This window comes from Artemia sp. Qi Xiang Cuo, chromosome 15 (assembly GCF_049724085.1).
Source record: "Artemia sp. Qi Xiang Cuo chromosome 15, ASM4972408v1, whole genome shotgun sequence".
NCBI lineage: Eukaryota > Metazoa > Arthropoda > Branchiopoda > Anostraca > Artemiidae > Artemia > Artemia sp. Qi Xiang Cuo.
In genome coordinates, this window is record NC_142808.1 from 18,751,005 (window position 1) to 18,778,063 (window position 27,059).

At 36.3% G+C, this 27,059-nt stretch overlaps 1 protein-coding gene across 1 annotated transcript in view; it reads left to right on the forward strand.

The window, feature by feature from the left end:
* Nucleotides 1–27,059, forward strand: part of wal (electron transfer flavoprotein subunit alpha wal) — a 32,732-nt gene that overhangs the window by 946 nt on the left and 4,727 nt on the right. Inside the window, exons 2-6 of the mRNA XM_089100967.1 lie at nucleotides 1,217–1,269; nucleotides 6,804–6,956; nucleotides 10,850–11,114; nucleotides 17,045–17,260; nucleotides 24,326–24,477. Coding sequence (XP_088957093.1) covers nucleotides 1,240–1,269; nucleotides 6,804–6,956; nucleotides 10,850–11,114; nucleotides 17,045–17,260; nucleotides 24,326–24,477 — 816 coding nt within the window. The 5' untranslated portion in view covers nucleotides 1,217–1,239. The remainder of the gene's footprint in view (nucleotides 1–1,216; nucleotides 1,270–6,803; nucleotides 6,957–10,849; nucleotides 11,115–17,044; nucleotides 17,261–24,325; nucleotides 24,478–27,059) is intronic.

Below are 27,059 nucleotides of genomic sequence, written 5' to 3' on the forward strand. Positions count from 1 at the left end.
TTTATCAAAATTGGGGGGAGGGGCAATTTATTTGTATTTTCAGTTTTTCCAGTGAAAATGCCAAAGGCATTTTTCAGTAAAAATTTCAGTTGACTAATTGTTTTTCTTTTGCTATATATAAAATAAACTTCTTCAGAATTACACTAGTTGGTCCAGCTAAGCATAAAACTTTACTTGTCCTTTATTTCTGGTCATTAGTGTAATGAGAAAAAAAAATATGCTTATAAGAAGACAGCAGATTTTACTCCTAGGGGGAGTGTACCAGAGTATTTTTGTATCATTTTTGGGGGGAGGGGGGCTGAAAATTCAAAATATTGCATCTTTAGGGCACAAATTTTGTATCTTCTTGCAGAGGTGTTTGCTCATAAAAATACAGGGGAAGTAATTTTTTTAATGTTTTATGAAGATGAACAAGGCACTTTTCAAATTCTAGGGTTGGTGATTTTTTTTTGTTTTAACAAAGTACTTAAAAAACAAACATTTTTCAAAATCTGGGGATGGCAATTTTCTCCCTTCTCAATTGATGACCTTGTCTTCTTGTGTAGTCTTTTGGTCAAATACAAATGGATAACCATCCCTTAGAAACCACAGTTTGCTCATGTTAGTTTGATGTTATTCTGCTGTTTTATTATTTTTCTCAATTTACTTTGTGTTTTGTTCAACTTTTTTACTTTGTGTGTTTTGAAATGTCTCAATTTGTTATTTGGAGTTTCAGTTAAGCTGTGAAGGTGACCTTGTGTAACATCATAATTGCTACCAGTACTGTTCTGAGGGTTGGTGGTGGCTGCATTAAAAAAACCCATCACCTCTGAAAAATTTATATGAACTAGCAAATGACTATTGCAATTGCCTTTTTGTAAGTCTTGTCTGCAGTCTCCCCAGCCATGGTGCCTAAGACAGCTTGTCCTGGTCACTCTCCCTTTGAATGGGTATAATTGCAGCTTATTTCCTAGTTGCAATTTTATTCATTTAAAATTGAAGGAATACAAGAGGCACATGAATGTACATCTCTTTTCTATTAATAAAACTTTTTCTGACTGTGCCCAATAACCTTCAAATCCTTCTGATTCAGTCAAACGTTTTTGTAGAATTTAAAATACCCCTTTTGATTTAATACATTAATTTTAAGATTATTCAGCTTGATGGTCAAAAATTTCTTTCAAGTTTACATATGACACATGAACTTATCATATTTATGTTTTTTTTTTGATTATAGAGAGTCTTTAGCTGAGATTTGAAATGCTTGTGAAGAAACTTCCAATAAGAGAGGTTAGTTCTATTTAATTTTTTTATGTGTTCTTATAATAGACAAATTTTCTTTTGTAATAACTCATTAAGATTTGAGTTCCACTGAATTTTGTTGGATCTCATAAACATTAAGTGTAAGCAAAAGATTATAAAGAAGCTTTTTCTTTAACTTTGAGCAACAGTGCTTACATAAAAATACAACTGTATGCATTGTACTTGGTCTGTTTGTTGTACTAATGATATAATATGACTCAAGAAGTTCTTGGAGGGGGCCTGTCCCTAGCATAGTGGCGGATCCAGCAGGGCGAGGGAGGCGCGCACCCCCCTAATGTCGTCTAAAGTAGTGTAATTTACCTAATTAACACAAGTTTGCGTTAATTAAACTTGCTTCTAATGTAAGTTTATTGGATCAACCTATCCCCCCCCCCAAAAAAAAAATCATGGATCTGGCCCTGTCCTAGGATAGTCCATGAGAAGGTCTTTTAGAGAAGGTGCAACTATGGGTGCTTTATTGGGACAATACTTATAGTTTCTGAAGGCTCAATGTCAGTTTTGATTAGCAAGATCTTTTATTGATCACCTAACAATTCTTGCACACCAAGATTAAAATATTGAAATCTACAATGATGACAGTGGCCAAGTAGCCTATGGTTCTGAAGTGTGGGCCCTCTGAAACACAGAGGAGAATTTGCTAGATGTTTTCCAAAGAAATTGTTTGTGGATTTTTTTTTTGGTTCCTAACTGACTGGCCATATCTCAAACAGTAAGCTGTAAGAAAAAAATGTGGGTCAATCCAGCTTTCTAGGACTATAGTGAGAGAAAGGTTGACAGTGGCTAGGACACATTCTGCAAATGAAGGATTGTCCTAGAGTGTCCGTGTTGAGAAACCATCTAGAGCCAAATGAAAAACAGGTTGCCCCTGAATGGGGTGGGAGGACTTTTTGAGGAAAATAGGAACTTCTTGGGATGGTTTGAAGGTAGAGGCTTTGAATAGATTGGGATGAAGGAGGAGCATGTGTATGTGTGTTGGCTTCAGGTGGCTCGGTGCAGCAGTGAGTTGTTTGTAGTAATTGTAGTAGTAACAGTATTGGATAATTGACAGTATTAGTAACAGTGTGTATTAGGAACAATGACAGTAGTAGTAACAGTATTAATAATTGAGAAGTGCCTGAGTTTTCAAAGACCTTTGGTCCTCAGTTTTATAGATTATGAGCAAGCGTTCAAGTCTGTTGATAGAAGAGCTTTAGTAAAGGTTTTATCCTTGTATGGTATACCAGACAAATACATTTAAGTGATTAGAGCTATGACCGAGAATAACACTGCTGGGGTTAAGGTAGGAAATGAGGTTAGCAGCTGGTTTTGTATTAGATCAGGAGTTAAGCAGGGTTGTGTTCTATCCCCCTTTATAAGGATTATTTTGATGGACTTTGTCTTAAGGAGCACAAGAAAAGCAATGGGAGACCACGGAATCAAATTGGGAGGAAAAAGTCCGATAGATTTATATTATGCTGACGATTTAAGCATCCTAAATGAAAGTTTGAGCGAAATGAATGACCTTTTAGAGGTTTTGCGATTTCAGAGTGCAAGAATAGGTTTGAAAATTAATGTTAAGAAGACTAAGTCACTAAGGCTAGGAATAAGTGAAGATGAAAAGGTGACGTTGGGTAATGAAAAGATTGATCAGGTGGAAAGCTTCACTTACCTAGGTAGTATTATTAGTAAAGATGGTGGGAGCAGTGAAAATGTCAAAAGTAGAATTGCCAAGGCTCAGGGTTAATTTAAAAAAAATGGTTCACTGTTAAAAAAACGTTCGGAAGAATCGGAGGATAATTCTGCGAACCAAGGTTAGAATATTGGAAGCTATAGTGATGACAGTGGTCATAATATGGTTCAGAAGCATGGGCGCTCCGAAAACAGATGAAGATTTGCTGGATGTTTTTCAGAGAAATTGCTTAAGGATTGTTCTGGGTACCCGGCTGTCTGACCATATATCTAACAATAAGCTATACAAAAATATGGTTCAATACCGCTCTCTAGGGCTATAATAAAAGAAAGGTTGAGGTTGCTAGGGCATTTTGTGCAGATGAAGGATGACAGATTACCGAAGATTGTTCTTTTTGGCCAACCGTCTAAGGCTAAATGGAAAGCAGGTTGTCCTCGTTGGGGTGGGAGGACGTCATAAAGAAAGATTTAAAGAAAATGGGAACTTCGTGGGCGGGTGTAAAACGACAGGCTTTGAATAGATTGGGAAGGAGGAGGAGCGCGCATAGTTGTGTTGGCCTTAGGTGGGTTGGTGCTGAGGTGAGTTCTTAGTAGTAGTAGTAGTAGTAACAGTATTGGATTTACTTACTTGCCGTGCATTAGGCAAAGCTTGTTGACAGGGACCATAACTTGCTACTATGTTTCAACCTTATGATATTAAAGTATATGAATATGTAAAGAATTCTGCAGACTCTATATAATATGTGTGTATATAATTCAATAGAAATTTGCATACATACCATACGTATTAATTGAGATTTCTTCTTCCTCATCTATTTGTTAGTTGGGCAATATATAAAGTTTATTCATTCTAGAGTATTAGCAGAAATTGGTAATTTTGCTGTTTCACAATCACCTTTGTTACTTGTGATCCTCCTTCTGGTATTCAAATTTGATAGTGTAATTTCTTCCCTTTTTGGAGATGTTTCTCTTTTTCCTAAAGTTGTAACTTTTTCTGTAACCCATCTGAGACCACCCAGCTAGATTACCACAGGTAAGAGCTTTGGCAGTCTCAGCATTCATCTGTAAACAAAACAGTATTGCATTAGAATTACAGTGTCTAAAAAAATAAACAAGTCATATTAAGATAGAATCAGTTTTTTTTCTGGATTCACAGTAGAATAATTTTAAATGTAAAACAGGTTGCATGTGACAGGGACAGGTGAGCAAAGTATTTTGAATTGCATTACCACTATTTTGGCCTCGTTATTTTAATGAAGAAGCAATAGTTGCAATGTAAAATATAGGTTTACACCAAAAAATGTGTTTTATTCTGGTTATTTTAATGAAGAAGCAATAGTTGCAATTTATTTTATTTATTTATTTATTTATTACCCGTCAAAAAAAGGTACAAAAGACGGAGTATCACTAAAAAAGAAAAAACACACACAAAAACAAATTACAACACATTACACATAATCGAACAAATCACAAAGAGGAGAAACAAAAACTCAATTATACACTGCACTGCAGGTATGTAAAAAATTTTACTTTTTAAACTCCCAAGTACTGAAGAAACATAAGCAATATGATTGATAACTTCAGTTCAACTAACCTAACCTATAGCAAAATACTTGATAACTTCAATTCAAAATCAAAGGACTCAATCAACTAGTCTAAATGTGATAAGAGACGGTAAAAAGACTAAATATGACAAGATATGTGCAAATAAAATTAAATGGATAGCGATTTACTGCCTTAGCAAATGGTATCAATGGTGAGAAGAAACTTTCTCGTTGTACCATTTAGTTTGTTCAACTATAGCTGCCATCGCGTACGTAATTTTAAAAATTTTGATAAGGTGCAAATTTCTTGTCCACGGCGGGAGCCGCAACAAGGACTGCATACTTAAAAAACGCGAATCTGAGCTTTCTTTTCTCTGTCTCGGGAAAAATTCTCCAAAACGGGCTTAGATACAGGAAATGGAGAAGGAATACTACGTTATAAAGTCGAGCCAGAATTAAACGGTTGAAATGGATTTTAGATGAGACTACTCTACTGTAAGCAAAAGCCAGGCGTTTACGGAGATGATCAATAAAAAAGGAGCAGGTAGTTTTTAGATCCCTTCCAATTGGTAAACCAAGGTAAATAATTTTCGAGACAGGGGCTACAGACAGTTCTCCCAGCCTCAGAGACGAGACCTCTTCTTGGCGCCAGTTGAACAGCAGAATATCCGACTTCTGGGGGTTAAATTCAAGGCCAATGCGACTGTAATTTGATTGTAGTGTGGAGAAGGTGGTCTCTGTACCTGCGACTGTGCGGCTGGGGTTCAGAATGTCATCGGCATAGGCTATCATTGTAACGTCTATGCCACGAGCTATGCATGTTGTCTCGATAGTAGACTGTGGTTCAATAATACAGTTATTAAAGCACAAGCAGATGTGGCTGATCCTTGTCGAGCACCCTTTTTTACTGGGACTACAGGATTCCCTCGGTAGGACAGCATCACGTCTGGTGTATATTCAGTGAGGGCTTGACCATGGCCAGGAAGTAGGAGTTCAGCCTGCAGGTGGTCGTACATGTATTTAATGGGTAGTAGGATGTCCTTCTGTACACCTCTCTTTCCCATATCCAGAATTAGTTGGTCATGGAGAAGTGAGCCGTAGGCACGGCAGACGTCATGTAGACCTATAACAATGGACTCCTTTGATTCATCAGCGTCAATCAAGACTGAAGCCAAAGAAGAAATGGCGTGGCCGCAACCAAGACCCCTCTGGAACCCAAACTGGGAAGGGGGAGTCCAGCATTTTTCCTGAATTTCATCAATGACCAAAAGTTCGAAGATTTTGCAAAGCGTTGGTGCTACTGTGATCGGTCTGAACGAAGCACATTCCGAAGTACTTTTTCCTTTCTTCGGGACTGGCCTAAGCGACCCAGTACTGTATGCCGATGGTACAAGTCCAGTTGTGAAGATCCTCTGAAAGAGAAGTGTTCGGTGTCCCAAGAAAATCGGGCTGCAATGGCTAAGGTGAAAGGCAGATACACGGTCAATGCCAGCCAACTTCTTCTATTTCAACCGTCGGACCGCGGACACATCCTGTGATTGGGTAACTAGGAAATCTGTATTTGGAATTGATGAGAGGAGGGATGAAAGCTTCTCTTTAACAGAAATGTTAAGATTCTGTTTTGGGGCTGAAAACTCATCAAGGTAATAGTTTATACATGTTAAAGATGGGATATCTAACTCGGGACCTGCTGACTCCTTCTTATCAAACATTTTCCATAACAGATTAGGATTTTTAATTACTTTTTCAGAAAGCTCAGATTTCAACTGCACACGGTGATGAGCAAGTTCCTTCCCAAACCTACGCTTAGATGCAACTCTAATCTCTTTAACTACTCCTGAGTGTGGTCTACCACACTCAGTGTGGTCTACCACCCGCCTATATTTTACCAATGTAAAATATAGGCTTACACCTAAAAATGTGTTTTATTCTACAGCTTCTTTTTCTGAAGAAAGAAGCTTCTCCCATATAGGAAACTCAAAAGACTAAAAACTTGAGTTGATTCCTGAGAAAATCATCAATGGCATCTGACATTTCCAAGTAATGTTGTGGTACTTTTGGTGGGGTGGGGGGGGTAAGCCCTTTTGTCACTTTTTGGATCCAACTCTGTAACCTTGTGCTGTCGATGGCGCATGTAGCTTTTAATACCTAACTGAGAAGTTAAACGGTCAGAATTTAGTTTCTCTTCAGTTTTCTACGTCCTTTGTAAGTGGTCTTTGCAGGCTTCAAGTACATTTCTTCTATGAACTAAGAGCAATTTATGTGTATTAATTACTTCTACTTTTACAGTTTTCACGTCTTGGGCTAAGATTCAATAGCACCCTTCTTCTAGCTGAAACTGCCGGTGGCAAATTATCACCATTGACACTCCATGGTTTGACTGCAGCAAAGAAAATTGGATATCCAATTTCTTGCTTAGTTGTTGGTTCAAAATGTGGACCAGTGAGTATTCAATTTACTATATTTACTGATATGCCTATTTTTTGATCTTGTTAAACTTCTAGAAGTAATACAGAGGCTCTTAAAGTACACATTCAAGTGTCCCCTGTACCAAGGTCAGGCGACAAGCTTGTTCCAAGATTTTAGAGCCTTGACAGGGGAACAGAAGATTTTTTCTAGGAGGGGTTAGTAAACACAAAAAGATAAATTTTTGACCATTGTTGAACATGGTTAAAGTTTAGATGAAACTTTCGATGGATTTTTTGCAGGAAGGGCTCTTTTGACTTACTGTGAGTGACGATCATCTCTTGATCTCCGTACCCATATTTCTCTGATTAATGTAAAACCACGTGGCTTCATTATCAAGCTGAATGGACATGCGTGCATGTTTGTGAATAAAAGATCTAAAGCCAAACTGGCTAGCCGTTACAAAACACAGGGAGTGTCATCTCAAAATGAAGAACAAGAACACAGGTCTACGGCAAGTAGAATGATAGGAAAAAAACAACAAAACGACGGATATTTCTCCTGTATAAAACTAGGCGTCTTGAGTGCTAATTACAGAAAAAAAAACTAATTAAAACAGAAAAGAAAAAAATCTAAAATAATCTGTAATATCTAAAATTAAGGTATAAAAAAAATAAAAGCTAAAATTAAAAACAATAAAACATCAGAAACAAACCAATATCTATATATATACTTAATACTTCATGACTCATCACAGAGTGTGTATGTCACAGGCAGTGCAATCGCGCTGCCTAAGTAAAGAACAATGTTGGCACAATTTTTTTTCATACCAGGGCACTTCGTATCGAAAGAGTTGTCGAGAAACTTCGAAAACGGCTCATTCGATTGGAAATTGGAATGGCTAGTGCCCTTTTTAATAGTCGAAAGTGATAGGAAGGCAACTAACACCCCTTCCACGCCCACCATTTCCCCAAACACATCCAATCAAAATTTTGAGGTAGGAATTTTGTTCAGCGTAGTTGATTTCCGGATAGAAATTATGTTTTTGAGGAAGACACTCCCCCACAGCCCTCAGGGCAAGGGTTCTAAGTTATGCCCTGGGGCATATAAGAATTTTATAGAAAGCGTTGTCGTAGGAACTTCAAAAAAGGCTCCTTCGATTGGAAATTCAAAGGGCTAGTGCCCTTTTTAATAGTCGAAAGTGATTGGAGGGCAACTAACGCCCCTCTCATGCCCACCTATTCCCCAAACACATCCAATCAAACTTTTGAGATAACCATTTTGTTCACGTAGTTGAAAGTTTTGGAAACTAGGTCTTTGAGGATGATACCCCCACAGCCCTCAGGACAAGGGTCGTAATTTATGCCCTGGGGGCATATAAGGTTTTTATAGAAAGTGTTGTCGTAGAAACTTCAAAAAGGGCTCATTCGATTGGAAATTGAAATGCTAGTGCGCTTTTTAATAGTTGAAAGTGATTGGAGGGCAACTAACACCCCTTCCACGTCCATTATTTCCCAAATCACATGCGATCAAAATTTTGAGATAGCCATTTTGTTCAACGTAGTTGAAAGATCTGGAAATTATATCTTTGAGTAAGGCACTCCCCCCACAGTCTTCAGGGCTTCAGCATAATTCGATAGAAAGTCCCCCAAAAATGTTTGGGGGAATGGTGGGTGTGGAAGGGGTGTCAGTTGCCTTCCAATCACCTATACTATAAAAAGGGCACTAGCCATTTCAATTTGAATTGAATGACCCCTTTTTGAAGTTTCTACGACAATTCCTTCGATACGAAGTTCCCTGGTATGGAAGAAAAAAAAATACAAATGAATGTGCATTGTTAGTTTATTATACATATACTGATATTTATTAATCCTAATGTTAATCTTATTTGATTTATTAAAGTTATAAAAGTAAAAACATTTTTTTTTCAGTAAAGTGCAAATTATGTTCTGACCTTTGGAAGGCATAGGGGTTTTGAGCCCTACTTATGTTAATTTCTGCTCGTTTTGAGTTTGACTCTGTTATTTATTGTAATATCTGTTCGTTTTGGGTTTTATTTATTTATCGGTGCTGATTTATGGTAGTTTCACGCTTGGTAGATTATTTGATTTTATTTTCGCTCATTTTCGGTTTAATGGAGTTCTTTATTTTTCTTTAAAAAACCTATTTTATGGAAAAAGTTTTTTTAATTAATATACATAAACAGTTCGAGTAGCTCTCGTGAACACACAGAAGTAATTGTGCGTTCACAAGAGTTAGTCGAATTCTTAATATATACACTCTGTAGTAAATCATACAGTGTTAATTGTATGCTTAGATATTGGGTTTTCTCTTCTTTTTTATAGTTTTTAGATTTACATTTTATAGATTAATTTAGATTTTATCTTTACTCTTTTAATTAGTTTCTTCTACATATATAGCACTGAAGACGCCTAGTTTTTTACGGGCGAAATATCTGGTTTTTTTGTTGTTTTTTTTCCTTTCATTCTTCTCGCTATTCCCATTGTTTTGTTCTTCATTTTGAGATGTTTCTCTCTTTGTTTTGTGCATTTTTGTATCACTGAAAAGGTTGACAAGAATGTTATCAATACTTAGGGTATGAATTTCTAATAAAAGCCTTATGAAGTCTTTTTTTTCTTTTCTTTTTATTCACATATGAAAAGGCACTGTAAAGGCTTATACATTAAAAGTATAAGCCTTATACCATAAGGCTTATATCTTAATACAATACCTTAATAGTTCATGCAAAATATGATATAGCTTATTAGTTCTTCTTCGTTAGAAAGCGCTTGGACTCCATTGTTCGGGGTCCTTCTGGCTCCAAAGGTGGTTCTCCATGGTATTGAATTTTACTCTTCCAAGGGGGAGCTAGGGAATAAAGCAATGAAAGACTCGAATTTTTGCTGCTGCTGTTCCGTTACCTTAGTTGGTTGTACAGGGGGTGGGTGGTGACTGCCTGCAGAGCTTGAGTGTAGTAGGTACTGCAAGGTTTTGATCAAGGCCCCTGTCAAGGGCTACCGCCACTACATCTAAGGGTAAGTGTTTGGCTATTAAATTTTTTAAAATCAAACTTAATTTGATTTAAAATGGCTTAATTTTTTAAAATTAAAATTTAGTGAATTTTTTTTTTTGTACTACTGGAGCTATTTTGCTTTCATTAAGTAAGAAAAATGTCACCGCATATTGAATTCTAAAATAAAAGATAAATTAGAAAAACTATTGTGACTATAATTTTCTTCTTTTTTTTAATCAAGTAAAAACCAAAACTTTGCTGAAGGGAAAAAGAAAACTGCGAGAAACTATGGGTGGCTGATAAATAATCGACTAAACTTTTGATTCAGTAGAATGTATTGTAAATAATAGAAAACGCAGGAAAAATCTACGAGATATGCTGGTATTGTTCTGTTTTCTATTTTTTCTTTCATTAGTTTTCTAGTGACAGTTTTAAGTAAAAAATCATGTTTTTGTGCAAAATACTACATTTTTACCAGATGTCTTATGCTTAAGGAACTAGTGACGTCTAACCTGTGTTTATTATTACATATAAGTCAATTATTGACCAAGAATAGACTAAGGTTTGGTAATCAAAACAATATAAAATGGAAACTAAGGTGTCATCAAAGGATTTTCATTAACTTGTTTTGCTACTTAACTCGTATGGTTATGTCCTATGCGGAAGAAGAAACATCTGTGGTGTTTACCAGTCTCATGTTTCAATTCTTAAATGTTTACTGACGAGTTTGTCATGTTCGAAATGCTGGTTGATGTGAACGCTCTCGGTTTAGAAGTGTTTGGAAAGCGGTAGAGTTTGTCGTGTTCGAAATGCTGGTTGATGTGAACACTCTCGGTTTAGAAGTGTTTGAAAAGCGGTACTGGAACGAACCAAAGGAAAACTTGTATAATTTTTTAAATAAGATTTAATTTTTCAGATTGTTGAGGAACTGTCAAAAGCAAGTGGGATCTCAAAAATCTTGGTGGCAGAAGATGCAGCCCTCGAAGGAAACCTCCCAGAACGTCTTGCGCCGATCCTAGTTGCTACTCAGAAGCAGTTTAACTTCACCCATATTGTTGCTGGTAATTCAGCATATTCCAAATCAGTGCTGCCACGAGCTGCTGCCCTTCTCGACGTGTCACCTGTAAGTGATGTCGTGGAGATCAAAGATCCTGAAACATTTGTCAGAACGATTTATGCAGGTAAATCTAGCGATGAGACGATGCGCTTAATTATAGATAAATTGTCAGCTGTTAGTATTATTGTTGCATCCCGTATCCCTTCCTGAAATGAGCCTGTTACCAGGGACTTCGTTTAGAGGCTCTCTAGGCTCATGAATTTTCCCTCTCAATTTCGAATTTTCATTTGTTCTTTTTTTTTATTTAAAAAAGCTAACTTTTTTGCAAATATCGAAGCACACAACTCCCCCCTCCCCTACATGTTAGTAATGATTGATAAATATTGAATCTAAAGTGTTTTGTAGGATTTCTTTAGTGTACTCTCCTGACCTTACGTTTGGCAGGCTAAGAATCCCTACGAAAAGGCATTTTTGAAAGAAATAAAGTCTCTCCTCATGAAAAGTATGAAGATTGTTTCAGGAAGGGAAATCAGTAGCCTGTTTTAGCCGTGGAAATTTTTCATCTCCCCCAGGAAAATCCCAATGGCGTCTATAAACTCGTTAAAGTCGTCACGTATGGTCGAATTTGCAATTTTATTTTTCTCTCCCATTTTTCTATAAGATACCAGGGTGCAAGGTCTGTCCTTGATTTGCATCCCAAGTTTGGATTTCAGCTGTGTAATTGTCGCACTGTTGAGCTTCATATACTGTGAAAGATTCTGTCAGTATTCAATCCCTTCTCTGTAAGATTACCGAACTCTCTATGTTTTCAGTGTCGTCTGTTACCAATGCATGATAATCATTACTTGGAGACAATGGTTGTCAAATAAAGCAAACTTTAAGCATGGATTAATTAGCTTCTACATAATGTCAAACTTAAAAGGAACAGAAATTACTTTGAATAAAGAATTAAAACCTACAATTGATATGTTAAATAAGTGAATCTCTCCCGCTCTTTCCTTCATATCCCCTTTTACCACTCATTGCCTTAAGTTAATCCCCTTTCTTTATTATTTATGCGATTTCTTTTGTTTATCCCCTCTTGGTGTGGTTATTGGCCCGTTTGATTTTATTATAAATTCTATTAGTTTCAATTGTTTTAATCTTTTTGACATTTTGACTTACAGTAATAATAATAGTTTATTTCACAACTGCGGAATAATAAAAAGAAAGGAAAAATCATAAAAAGGTAAAAAAAAAATATATCTCTTCTTTTTTGGCTGATTTATTTTTTTCTTCTTCTTCTTTTTTGCTGAAATTCAGCCCATTAGGGCTGGTTTGAGTAATTATTTGAAAACAATGAACAGTGAAGTGATACTTGAAACAAAAAGTAATAATCATAATTAATTGTGGTTTTCAGTCCACATATTTGCCTAGTTTCATTTGCGCTTTACTGAAAGCTAAATAAATTGTTAGAATTGAAATTTTGCTTTACCTTATTGCTTTTCTATATATTTGAAAGGAATGGACTAGAAAGGAAGACAATATTCATGAAAAGTAGTTCCATATATTAGTCACACAATCGTTCCATATAATCATTAACTCGAAACAAAAAGATAAAGCGCAAAATCACTTTCCTACCGCAGAACTCCGACTGGGAAAAGATTACATGTGGAGCCCCTCAAGGAACCAAATTGGCTGCTCTACTTCTTCCTTGCGGTAATTGATTATGTTATGGACAACATGCATGACCGATTCAAATACGTAGACGATCTATCTGCACTTCTCAAGTTTACTGTAGATACAACCTAAGCTATGCTCCAATCTTTTAACAGAATTCAAGGGAGAATGTAGTAAAAATAGTTTGCAGATCAATGAAAGCAAAACCAAAATTGAATGATAGAATCTGCTGAAACGAGATCTTGTTTGCCCAGTTCCTTGGTTTCCGCTTGTATCGTCAGCTACAGTCCTGGGAGTTAATTTCAGCGATGATTGCTCATTTAGTGCTCATCTTCAAGGGCTAGCCCAGAAAGGCAATTGTGCACTACGTTCTTTCATTTCAAAGTGCCGCTTGGGTTTCCCAGTAAATCAGCTGCAAACAGCATATGTAAAATACATATGTCCCACATTGGAATATGCATGTCCTATTTGGGGGCCTCAGATTCATAATATTGAATATCTAAGTGATGATGTGGAAGGAATACAAAAAAGAGCAGTTAAAATAATCCTTGAAGAAAAATCTGTAGATGATAAGTCTGCTCTTGAGTCTTTAAGGAATGAAACTCTTAGAAATTGCAGGTTTCAGTTCATAATGCGTTTCAGGCAATTTCTCCTTGCTAACCTCTAGCACCGACATTTTCTATCTCATGCTCCGAACTCAGTAGTTAGTACCAGAAAGAAGAACAAATTAGTGCCAGTACCTTGCAGAACTAATCCTTTTAACAATTCATTTGGACCGTTTTTTTTTACCAGTGCCTATAACAAAATGCTTTAGGGCTAGGTTTGTAAATCACAGCGACATCTAGTTTGTGATTTTTATCTATGACTATGAAAGCTGTCTTTAAATAAACGATTCCTCATTTCTGAACCCTTTTTTTCTATCTCCGGGTGATGATAATGATAGAATAACGACGACACGACTTATAAAAAACTACAAATATGTATTTTGTACGTCGCAAAATGTTCAATATAAAACTAAACGTTAGATAAATTACAGAAAACATGCTAAATATATATTCTGTTTTGAATTTTTTTTTGTTCTTCTTTCTTAATCTTTACATGTCTTGGTTTTAATGCAGAAAAATGAATGATCCTAAGGTAAGATAATTTTTATTCAATAATACATATAACAATGAAAAGACTATCCTTATTTGTCGTGCTCGCCAAGAAATTATTCCTACAAAGTTTTTTTTCAATCAAATTAACCTTCAATTTTTTTCAATCAATTAACTTTCAATCAAAAACCACAAAGAAAGAATAATTACGAAAACTGAAAGAAAATAAGTACCAAGAACTTAGGTGACACCTGGACAAGCTTTTACCTCCTTTATATTTCCTTGGTATTTGATATTTAAATATAAGCTCAGATAAAATATATTTTTGTTAATTCATAAGTCGAAATATTCCCTATACGTTCCATTATATTTCAATTATTAACAGCCTTTCCGTAATTTTCATGCACGAAATAGGCATATTCTGTTAGGATTTTGTTTTCTTTTTCTTTATAATAACTAATATTTCTTTTCTTCGCTATTAAGCCATGTTCTTATTTGGATTTTTAGGAAAATAAAAAAAAGTTCATCAGGCAATGAAAATGCAAGGAAATGGTTTTTTCGCGTTTCCATAGATTGCAACGAAAATATGGTTTTTGGTTATGTTGATGTTTTTTGTGTATTATTTAAATTCAGATTCAATATGTAAAACCAAATTAACACTTAAGATATATTTTTCTCCACGCTGTTAATCTATTTTATGTTAAAGTGTAAAGGTTGTTTTATTATTTGGTGGGACTAGACATTAGACGTGGCATCAAACGTTGTACTAGATTTGAGACGCTGATAGACATAAGTTTGAATCAAAGCCCCCGGGACAATTCAATGCTTAATTTATTCAAAGATGGGCAGGAAAGTTGTAAGGCAGAAACGTGGGTAGAAAGTAGAGCAAACGTGAGCAGAGTAGAAAAGTGAATGCGATCTGCATGAGCTCGTTATGGGTTAGAAAATGGGAAACATTCCTTTAAATACATTCAGAGATTTACACGGGCTATAGATAACGTACGACCAAAAATAAAAAGAGAAACAAATATTTAAGACAAAGACCAAGCAGATATTTCGGAAAAGACCTTCTAAGTGAAAAGAAAAAAAAATAACATTTTTAAATATCTTGAACAGAAGGGAGAAAAATTGCAGAAGGAAAAACAAGCCACAAATAAAAGTAATTTTTTCTGTTTCGGTTACTTCAATAGGTTAGCTTTTTGTTTTACGGTGGGGACTGCTTTGTAGAATTCTTTTCATAAATATCTGCTTTCTCTTTTTCGTTTTATTGACTGGATCACCCTTTTTTGGTTCTGTCTTCGTCGTTTTTTTTTCATTTTGTTTTTGTCGTACAGCATCTCTCCGTTGTAAAATTTATTTTTTGGTATTTGGGGATTTTAGTCGTAGATGCCTTTATTCTCCCTTTATAGGGGAGATAAACTATGGCCCTAAGGTAATTAAACTTTGGTAGCGTGCCTTAGGCTATGACCGGACTAATGAGGCGTACCGACTGGGTATGTTCGAGGGGCTAAAGGTAGATCGTAGAGAGGTTGTCTAAAATACAATACTTTTATTCAATTAACATATAATAATTCCAGATATAGATATTCTACTGGAACTGGCTGTCCCAAGTAGACCACAAGTCTTAGAAACTACAATAATATATAATAAGATACTTAGACACTTACAATGATAAGACAAGATTCCAAGGTATTTCTAAAAACAACGGACAAAAGGTCAGTCTGTCATAAAGTTAGTATCAGTCTAAATCCGCCCCTTCCCATAAAATGTATCTTTTATACATTTTTATCAACCACACCTTCCTTTAACCAACCGACGCAAATAGCTAGGAAGTGGTATTTCTCAATTTCCCGTATATTCCTTATCTTAATAAAAAAGTGGTATTTCTAAACTTCGTATTTGCGTCTTGCATATTTTTACTAAATTAATAATTCACTAAATTAGAAAGCTTTACCACATCTCTATTGCGTCTTTATCAACGGATCGTATTTTAAGAGGTGTCTTTACCTCACAGGAGGAACAGGCAAAGAGCAATGATAGTATAAAAAAATTTTCGCCCCCTTCTAGTTCAAAGCTACAAAATCAAAATACATAACATATTTTTAAACGATATACACAATGAAGCCACATTTACGGTGAGGAGTTTAAGTGCTGTCAGTTTAACCTTGGAATATGTAGTTAAAGATTCATAACGTAATCTTTTCAATGTTTCTCGGGAAGTCTTGATCGTATTTATTAAGAGTAATTCTGTTTACAAGGCCCTCTACTATGTTGCTAACTATTATGTTTCTATGTTGCTAAAATATCTATCTCTGTTCTTATTTTATTTTTCGTCTTATAAATGGATTGGTTCATCGACCTTATTCCTGTGTACAAGCTTCATGATCACAATTTTCTAGGAAAGCTTCTAGGTTTGCTGGATTACCTAAGATACATGTAAAAAAGAATGGGCCTATTGAATACTGAATCTGTATATGTGTGGACTTGGTTATGTCCTTTCAACATTCTATGAATTTGTGTCCAAGTTTGTCAATATTAAATGATAATGCTGTACTTATCTGCTACAGCTACAACACTTAGTTCTTCATCTAAGTAGAACCGGTTTTTCTGACCATGTATGGAATTCATTTAGTTTGCGATTTATATTGATAGAGAGTAGTTCCTGACCATGGATGTTAAAATGAAAATTTGGTTGAGGTAGTTTCCATAATTTCGTTAATAAAGTATTATATTTTCATCATAATTTGTTGAGTGTCAGAGAAACCGGTTCTACTTAGATGAAGAACTTGAGTGTTATAGCTATAAGAGATAAGTAAAAAAAAAAATTGAATATGCTATATGACTTAGCTCCCTTTGATTATGGTTGGAAACGTCCGGGGGGGGGCAGGCTCCTTTTCTGATTGAAGAACGATTCTAACTGTTTTCTGCAAGAAGCCGACATCTCAGTTGGCCGGCTTCTCACGTTGCCTGGAACAAAAAGTCTTAATATTCGATGCAGGAGCCTTAAGCTTATTTCAACTCTTTATGAACATATTTTGTTTATTTACCTATGTTGTTTTTACTATGCATTGGTATTTAACCATAGACTTCTGCAATAGGTTCAGTCTCCTTGATTAGGGTTCAGTATAATATCCCTATTGTACAGGTTTTTTTTTAGGCTTAGACATCTCTATAAGGATAAGGCGGCTGAAAATCACTATTTCATAGAATAGAGCATATGATTCTGTAAAATTGTTTTTTCTTTTATATTTATATATACCAAAAACGATAATAAGTTCCATTTTTGACAATTTTTTTTCAGGTAACGCTGTAATGACCTTGAAATCATTGGACAATCCTAAGATACTAACAGTTCGTGCAACAACTTTTCCAGCTGATTCACTTGATGGTGGAGATGCCCAAACCGAAGCATTGCAAAAGTCTGAGATCCCTACAGATATTTCAGAATTCCTTGGACAAGAGCTCACTAAGTCTGATAGGCCGGAGCTTGGTGGTGCAAAGGTTGTGGTCAGTGGAGGTATGTAATCTAGCCATCGTAGAAATTATATTTCAGTTTTTGATCATGTAAACGTTTACATGAATGAAACCGTCGGATACTCGAATTTCTATTAGCAAAAGTTCAATGTCCTATAGCTCCTGCGCGTAAGTGAAAAGAAAACGAGTAAGGTAAGGACAAGTGATCCTAGGCGCAATCATCGCCACTTGGGGCTTAGTTTTGACGACCCTGTTTTTTCACCATCATTAATAATTGTAGAAAATAATTTAGAAAAATTTCGAAAAATAATAAAATTTAGAAAATTTCCGACAAATAATGAAAAAACCTTTTTTTGGAAAAGAAACGCTACTTCTTAGGATTTTCTGCGACTAATTAGCTCTAGTCGTACGAATTAAAAATGAAAGATGCGGAAGCAGTGATGCCGGGAGGAGAAAGGCGGGCTTACAGGAGCTTTTGCGTATGACAATGCAAAACTATGCAGGGACTGAAAAAACTTTCTGTGTCTGAAATACTGTGTGAAGCGGATCTTGTAATATTAAAACAAGACAAATATATATATATATATATATATATATATATATATATATATATATATATATATATATATATATATATATATATATATATATATATATATATATATATATATATATATATATATATATATATATATATATTCTTAATTGTTATAACCTGTTGTAAAAAAATGATGTCTTTGGCTACATGGTACTAACAAAGAATGTCAGTCTCCTGCTTTTGAAATAATAAAAACGTCACAGATTTAAAAGGGAGTCTCTTTTTACAGTTATTATATGGTTTAGACAAGATGCGTACAAAGGGCAGTGGGGGATTCAAGGAGGTGGGCTATCCTTTCCCTTCCCTTGGTTTGTGAGCAGTTTTCTTATGTGCAATTCAATGACGTTTATGCGTACCTGTCAATCTTCAAGGGGATAGCTGTACCCCCGCCCCCCCCCCCCCGTCATGGCTTGGATGTAGCTGTACTAAAATTTATTTAAAACTTGTGGGTAAAAAGGTATCGACTCAAAAAAAATCCTGTGAGGCCCAAACCATTGATGGGCTTTCTGCCGATGGTGGGTCCTTTTTTGCACAGGTGCACGGAATTTGTTATATAAAATAGCCTAATATACGAATATGCTCATATTTACTGGAATGACTGGCAAACAAATTATTTTTGGTTAGATAATCTTAAGACTGTAATCAATTACAGATTACAAAAAAAAAAAGTAAAACAATGTGGAGTTTTATAAGATAGTGAAACTTCGTTAAATCTCAAATGAATATTTCGGCCCTATATCCAAGGGTCGTCCTCGGCAAAACACTTGTAAATAAAATAAGACATGCAATGAAATTCAAATTTTAAAATTAAAACAGTCCTAAAATCCTTGCTTCAACGAAGCCCAACCAGGACTGATAGATAAAACAAAGAGAAACGAGACAATTCATTCAGGTGACATAAGAAATATTTTTTTTGTATATGTTTTTCTTAGGACGGATATAGAGAAGCAATATTCATTTGAGGTTTAAAGAAGTTTCACTGTCTTAAAAATTTCCTTTTGTTTTACTTTTTGTTTGTTTTATTATGGAAACACAGTGTAGTTTTTGTCATTATTTGCGATTAGAAGTCACCTGATTTAAGATTGAATGGGTGCATGGTTACTCAGTATGTTCCAATATGTCATATTGACATAACTATGATTGACTCGGTTAGCTGCAGAGGTGTGTCTCAAGGCACCGGATCAGTACTTTTCTGTGTACCATCACCTTTGCTGAGGATACGTAAAGATCATCGTTGATTCATGTCCTACGAAGCAGTGTCGTCTCTGGATTATTCATGTTTATTGTTATGAATGTTCTGTTGTTATTCTCTGCAGCTTAAATTGCAGATAATGACAACAAGCTTCTTGTAAATCTTTTTTGATTTACAAAAAGATTTACAAGAAGCTAAAAGATTTACAAGAAGCATTCATAACAATAAACAATATGTTCCAATATGTCATATTGACTGCGTCCTAAAAGACAGTTATTAATAATGGCAGTTGCTTATTTATTATTGTTGATGTTCCAAATTCTTAGATAACACAAATATTTGTTTTGTGTCATAAGCGCTGCAAGAACTGAAATATTACTTTCTTTTACTTTCGAAAACATAGAGGGATTGAATTTTTAGTTGTCATTCCCTTTAGAATGAAGGTAATAACAAATAGTTAATATATATTATAAGCCCCAAGTCTGCAGCTTCACTCGCCAACTCCCTGAAGTCCTTCCCTGACATGAGTGCTTCTTTTCGTGAGGAAAAGTTCTTTGCGATCGCTAAGTTCGTGCCTCTTGCCACAACAGAAGATGATGTTGTCTCTGTTAACCCCAAGCTAGTCAGTGCCAAGCGGTTTGGACAATCTGAGACAGTCAAACTTACCCTCAGTGACGCCGACTCCCGAAATGCAGCAATCAATTGTGGGTTATTCATTGGTTATACTCACATCAAAGTCTTGCCATTCAGACAAATTCCCAAGCGGTGTTTCAAGTGTCAGTCATTTGATCATCTTGCTAAAGGTTGCACCAGTACCATGCGTTGTTCCAGATGTGCTGGTTCCCATGAGAACAGTAGAGAGAGCTCCTGCCGTTCTCAAACAGTGAAATGCGCTTTGTGCCCGGAGCCTAATAATGGTCACCCTAGCTTTAGTCTGCAGTGCCCAGCAGTCCGACGAGCAATACAGAAAGCTTATCCTCAAACCCGAAAATGAACGAACTATCTATATTTTGCCGCAATGTTTACGGCCATAATGCTGCCAAACTGGACTACGTCAAGAACTTGTGCATAGCACATAACATTGTTTGCGTCCAAGAACACTTGTTAACTACCGATAACTTTGGGCTTATTTAGTCAATTCCTGATAAATCTGTGCACATTCATGAGGTTAAGCGCTCCAGTGCAAGGGGCCGCCCTAGTGGCGGACTTGCGATATTCGTTGACGACAGTATCGACTGTCGTAAACTTGAGTCGTGCGATTTCTACCTAGCAGTCGAGTTCCCTGGCCCCAGTGCTTTCACGCTGGTCAACGTCTACCTACCAACTAACATGAACACGGATCTCAGTGAAAAACGGTATGCCAAGGCTTGCGGTTGACTCGGAAGACTGCTCCGCAAACTGGGGAATTCGCTGATTTTAGTCTGCGGTGACTTCCAGTGTAACCCTCTCTTGAAAGGAAAGTTACAAGACGTTCTTATGACATGTATTCCGAGTGAATGTACTCTTTACACTAAAGATCAAAACTTTACGTTCATTCACAACTCAGGAAGCACAAGCAATATTGATCACGTCTTTTTAAAACTTCACTATCCCCTCGCCTATACAGGTGGATTCAGAGCATACAGCAAGCGACCATCTCGGTCTCAAGTTCCGTGTTCCTTTTAGTCGCGCAGTGAAATCAAGAAATCGAGGTTACATAGAAAGACGCGAGTGGAAAAACATTAATATTGATCTGTATCTGTCGACGTGTGACGAAATTTCGGGCAAAATAAAAGTTCCATGTCAGCTTCTGGTCAATGGGTGTGATGACAAAATTGCACTCAACACATATTGTGCTGAAATCACCCACGCACTAAAAGCTGCTGAGTCTGCATCTTTACCTACCACAGTTATTAAGAAAGGTACTAAGAAACGGGGATGGAGTGACCATCCTTACGTGAATCATGCTAAAAGGAGGTCTAAGATGTGGTACTCAGTGTGGCGTGAATCCGGCAAGCCTAGGTCAGGTACTGTTTTCAATCTCTTTCGTAAAACAAAAAGAGAATACAAAGCATGTGTGGATGAGCTTAAAGTGGAGGAAGCAGAAACTGCTTCGAAAGAGGCTATCCGTGACCCGCAAAATATGTGGAAAAAGTTTCCAAGCAGTAGAGTGCAGCCAAAGCATTGTGCCAAAGTACCTGAAGAACAGTAGTTATAACATTATTCGAAGGTTTTCGGGTCAAAAACTATTCCTTTGGAAAAAGAATACGATGAATCGTTAAAATTACGTCTTGATTCGCTTCTGAAACAGAGAAATTATTTTGTGGTTTCTAAAAATAATGTTTCAAGGGCTGTTAGCCAGTTAAAGGGTAACAAGGCTCCCGGTCTTGATAGTGTTAGTGGTAATCATCTACGCAATGGTTCCCCGCTTTTGCTTCAGCATCTGCAACTACTCTTTCAGATGTGTATAGATAGTACGACCGTTCCTAACTCGTTCTGTACCGGGGTTGTTACAAATATCCTCAAGAAAGGAAAAAACGCGAATGAGTGTGGAGGCTATAGGCCTATTACTGTCTCAAGTACGCTGAGCAAAGTGTTGGAAAGATTGGTTCTTAGCGAAATTGCATCGAAATGTGTTATAGACCACAGATAGTTTGGATTTCGAAAATATCTCAGCTGTGCTTTTGCCCATAGACTTCTAAAGCGTATTCTTGCTAAGGCTGAACTACTCGGGTTGTCCGTGTATGTATGTAGTGTCTATATTTCTACTGCATTCGACTCAGTCATCCAGTCCGCCGTCTTCCAGACCCTGCTAGATGCTGACGTGAACACCCATATGGTAGCTATGTTATCCTATTGGTACTCTAATAGCTATATAAGAGTGAAACTCGGACTTGAAAGACTTAGTGCGCCAGTTAAACTAAATAGAGGGCTTCGACAAGGCTCAGTTCTAAGTCCGATATTATTTAACACTTTGACTTGTAAGGTTACAAAACAAATCTCTGGTGGGCTTAGCCTTGATCTTTGTGATCTGAGTCTAATAAGCTATGCCGATGATTTACTTATGTTGAGTTTTTCGCTGAGTCTATTGCAGGATAATTTAGATAAGCTTGTATCTGGCTATAGAGCTATTGGTCTGCAAGTTAATGGTAAGAAAACTGAATTTCTGGTTTTCAACTAAATAAAAAGGGATGCACCAGAACCAACTGTTTCAGTAGATAGCGCTACTATTGCACCGTCTTCGTCGCTTAAATACTTAGGTCTTTTGTACGGTCGAGATAAAAAAGCAACTAGAATTCTTTGCCTTGACACGCTTGTGTCAAAACTACAAATTAGCTACGCTAAACTGGCTCCCCTGAAGTATTCATACAATCGGCAAATTCTGGCGAGGCTATATAGAGCGGTGGCACTCCCACATATTCTTTACCTGTCCCCTGTATGGGAATGGTTTACGGAAACAGAGCGACTAAAGGCTAGATCTGCGTTCTGCAAATATTTAAAATTTCTGTTACGAGTACCGCTGTTCGAGAGAAATACATTTCTCTTGGACAAGTATCTTATTCCAGAGCCTCGTGAAGTTGTGGTAACGCAGGAAACCAATGCTAGAAAAGGTGCACTGGAGCACCTTTACGATTTCCTTCCGTTGCATGTCATGTACGAGCTGTGAATGTATATAGTGTATATAATCTAATCGTTTATTTTTGAAGTAATGTTTTTTTTTTTGTTTTTCCCTTACTCCGCCATGTTTTTGTTTTATTGGTGGGCTAACATAAACTATCTATCTATCTATATTAATGATTAATTAAGACATAATTAATTTAATTAAACTAATTTAATTAATTGAAACAGATTATCAACTAATTAATTAATTGAATGACCAATAAATGATTACCAGAAATATTCATGGTAATCGGCTTCTGGAACGCACCTTTATTCATTATTTCCTGTTTATTAATAAAAAGATATATATTGACACTTAAAATGAGGGAAAAAGTATGACAAGTTAACTTAAAGTGGAACAATGTTAATGGCATAAATACTACATTGACAACCCAAGGAACTAAGGGACCAAGAATCAGAAAATAACGAGACAAGGAATCAGTAGATTTTGAGATTTATAGATCATTGAGGTCAAACTAATGGTGCAAAGCTAATGGTAAGGCAATGAGGATCATTGAGGTAAAACTAATGGTGCAACACTAATAGTAAGGCAAGGAGGATCATTGAGGTAAAACTAATGGTGCAAAGCTAATGGTAAGGCAAGGAGGATCATTGAGGTAAAACTAATGGTGCAAAGCTAATAGTAAGGCAAGGAGGATCATTGAGGTAAAACTAATGGTGCAAAGCTAATGGTAAGGCAAGGAGGATCATTGATGTAAAACTAATGGTGCAAATCTAATAGTAAGGCAAGGAGGATCATTGAGGTAAAACTAATGGTGCAAAGCGAATGGTAAGGCAAGGAGGATCATTGAGGTAAACCTAATGGTGCAAAGCTAATAGTAAGGCAAGGAGGATCATTGAGGTAAAACTAATGGTGCAAAGCTAATAGTAAGGCAAGGAGGATCATTGAGGTAAAACTAATGATGCCATTTAAACTGGTAAACTGGCTCGTAGCCAACAACAACTGGTTCCAAAACTGTATTCCACATTTCTTCATTATATTCGCACTTTTATTTTTAAACCATTATATAAATGTCATTTCCTGAGGTTTGGTTTTTTGAATTTTCTCCACATTTCTTCGAATAGATTGAAAGTGATGTGATCAAAATTTTGGAAAGATTGAAAAATTGCTTCGACTTCGTTGACATAAAATTTTACTTCAATTTGATTTTTTACTGTACGTCCTATCACAACTCAATAGTGACTGGATTACTTTGAAACATTATTTGATTCAACATTACTAAATTATGATTTCATGAGCTTTTTTTAGTTTTTTCTTTATAGTTTTTTTTATAGACATGTAGAATAGACGATGAGAGTCCAGTAAAAAGAAATTCTAGTCTGAAACTGCTCATAATTTCGTTTAACACCTTTGGGGAACCCTGATTTCTGAGGTTTAATTCTTTGAATCGTCTCCTTAATGAAACACATCACTCCATATAAAGCTATTGAAATGCTGTGATTTATTAAGCTTTTATATTTCTCTTTTCTATATTTCTTTCTGTCTTATTAGAGTGAATTTAAATAATGTGATAAGTATGTTATTTGCCTGATTCACCCTACGTCAACCGTTTGGTTTTGGGTGAATCATACTGATTTTTGTATGTAAATTGTTGCTAAGGTTAAATAAATATATCATGTCATATTCTGTTTATTTCATATTCATTATTCTCTTTAAGGTCGTGGATTGAAAAATGGGGAAAATTTTAAGATGTTGTATGACCTTGCTGATACTATGAACGCTGCCGTCGGGGCATCACGGGCCGCTGTCGATGCAGGTTTCGTTACAAACGATCTGCAAATTGGCCAGACCGGAAAAATTATCGCACCCGTAAGTGTTTTATCAATAATAGTTGAACTAAATTACTTGCTAAAATAAATATTTATACTGTTCTATATTACCCTTTAAATCCTCCATTTGAGAACAGTCTCGGTAATTTTCTTAGAAGTTTGAAAATGTAAGATGAACCCTTAGGCGTGACTGCGACTATAGGTATTATTGCATTAACTATTGCAATGTATATAGCAACTGAAGAAACTATTGCTCCCGAAAGTCGTTTATCAATTAACAAATATCCAAAATAATCTAATATTTACTAAAACTTCGCCGCTGCCAGGACTAAAAATCGTAACTGACATGCTAACACTTACTAAATAATAAAAAAAAAACTGTTCTATGTTACCCTTTGAATCCTCCATTTGAGAAGAGCTTCGTAAACAGTTTCGGTAATTTTCTCAGCAGCTTAGAAATGTGGAATAGGACCCTTAGACCTGACCGCGACTATAGGTGTTATTGCAATAACTATTGTAATATGGATTGCAAAAGGAAAAATTTTCGTCCCGTAATTGTTTTAAGTTAGGTAGGTAGGTTAAGGTAGGAAATGAGATTAGTAGCCGTTTTGTATTGAATCAGGAATTAAGCAGTGTTGTGTCTTATCCCCATTTATATGGATCATTTTGATGGGATTTGTCTTAAGGAGCACTGGAAAGGCAATTGGAGAACACGGAATCAAATAGGGAGGAAAAACTTTCTTGATTATGCTAATGATTTAAGCATCCTAGATGAAAGTTTGAGCAAAATGAATGAACTTTTAGAGGTTTTGCGAATTCAGGGTGCTAGAATAGGTTTGAAAATTAATGTTAAGAAGACTAAGTTGCTAAGACTAAGAATAAGTGAAGATGAAAAGGTGACTTTGGGTAACAAAAAGATTGATCAGGTGGACAGCTTCACTTACCTTGGTAGTATTATTAGTAAAGACGGTAGGCACAGTGAAGATATTAAAAGTAGAATAGGCAAGGCCCAAGGTTTTTTTGCCTTGTTTTTTTTTTTTTTTTTAAAGGTCGACTTGGATTTTGCTGTTGACTTAGTGCTACTACTTGACTGATTATGTCATGGATCGAACCACGAATCGGCTCCAATTCGGACTGAAATATGGCGATAGAGTCCTAGCCGATTGTGACTTCGCAGATGATATTGCCCTGATTTGCACTTCTGCAGTTGAACTCGAGGCAGCTCTCAATACACTGTCGGGAAAAGCCCTGAAAGTGGGACTACATATTAGCTGGTAGAAAACAAAAATAATGATCATCGACCTGGCAGAAAATTCCGCCAACTCACCATCATTCAACGTATTAGGGCACACTATCGAAGTTGTCAAGTCTTTTACTTACCTTGGATCTGTCGTCTCGGATAACAGCTCAATAGATATGGAAATCCAGTCGCGCATCGCGAAAGCTGCGTCTATTATGGCTCGATTATGCCGTTCCTTGTGGTCAAAGCCCAACATTAGCCGAAAAACTAAAATGCGGATCTGCAACACGACCGTAACGCAAGTCCTTTTCTACGGTGCTGAGACTTGGCCGGCAGCTGCTTCTGTTCGTGATGCCACAGATGTGGCCCAAACAAAATTCCTAAGACGAATCGAAGGGATCAAGTGGTACGACTTTGTCTCAAACACCCGACTGCTGAACTAACGGATCAGACCCCCAACTCTCTTCAGCTCGCCATAAGAACTCTACGGTGGTTTGGCCACTTAATTCGCATGCCAGAAGAAGCACCCGCCAGCATACTTTTCAATTTTGATCCCCCTCAACATGGTTGGAAGCGCCCCCATGGAAGACCCTGGTTCAGATGGAGGGACAGCCTTATCCAGTACTTCTCAATGGTCAGTACTGATCTCCAAGAAGCAGTCGCGCTTGCGCAGGACCGTTCGGAATGGAGGCAAAAAGTCTCATCTCTCTCTACGCTGGATCACCAGCAGGAGCCTTAAGTCAAGTTAAGTCAAGTAGTGCTACTACGAAGTCATGGCTGTGACTCAAGTGGAGTCGCATGACACAAAAACTTTTCATTAAAAAAAAACGATTCTTAAAGCGTATTTTGAGATTCTATACATCCTGTAAAAAAATCTATTTAATAATGGTTTCCTGAAAATAATTTAAGATATGAGCATTAATTATTGTAATACGCGTTAATATTTCAACAACTCAGGATTGCTTAAAAAACCGGTTACTTAGAAACAACTACTGACTTTGTCCTGTAGCTGCTACAAAGTAATGGCTACGACCCAGTTGGTGAGTTATTACCATAAAAAAGAAATTGTCTCTTAAAACGCGCTTTTGTGGTAAGGATAACAAGTTAATTTCATAAAACTTTTATCACAAGCCCCAAAGGACTGAGTTCGAATTTCAGGGTAAAAAAAAATATCAAATTAAATAGGTAAAAAAAAAACTAAATTCTAGGTGTAATATTTACAGGTGATTGCTTGTTTAAGCTGCATGTTGACAATATTGCACGCAAACGTCACTACTCAATTCAGAGTTTAACAAGTATGCACAGGTTGGGCTTCTCTGATCGCCAACTCCTACTGGCGTATACACCCATAAAACTAGTTAAAATACATCGAAAATGTATTT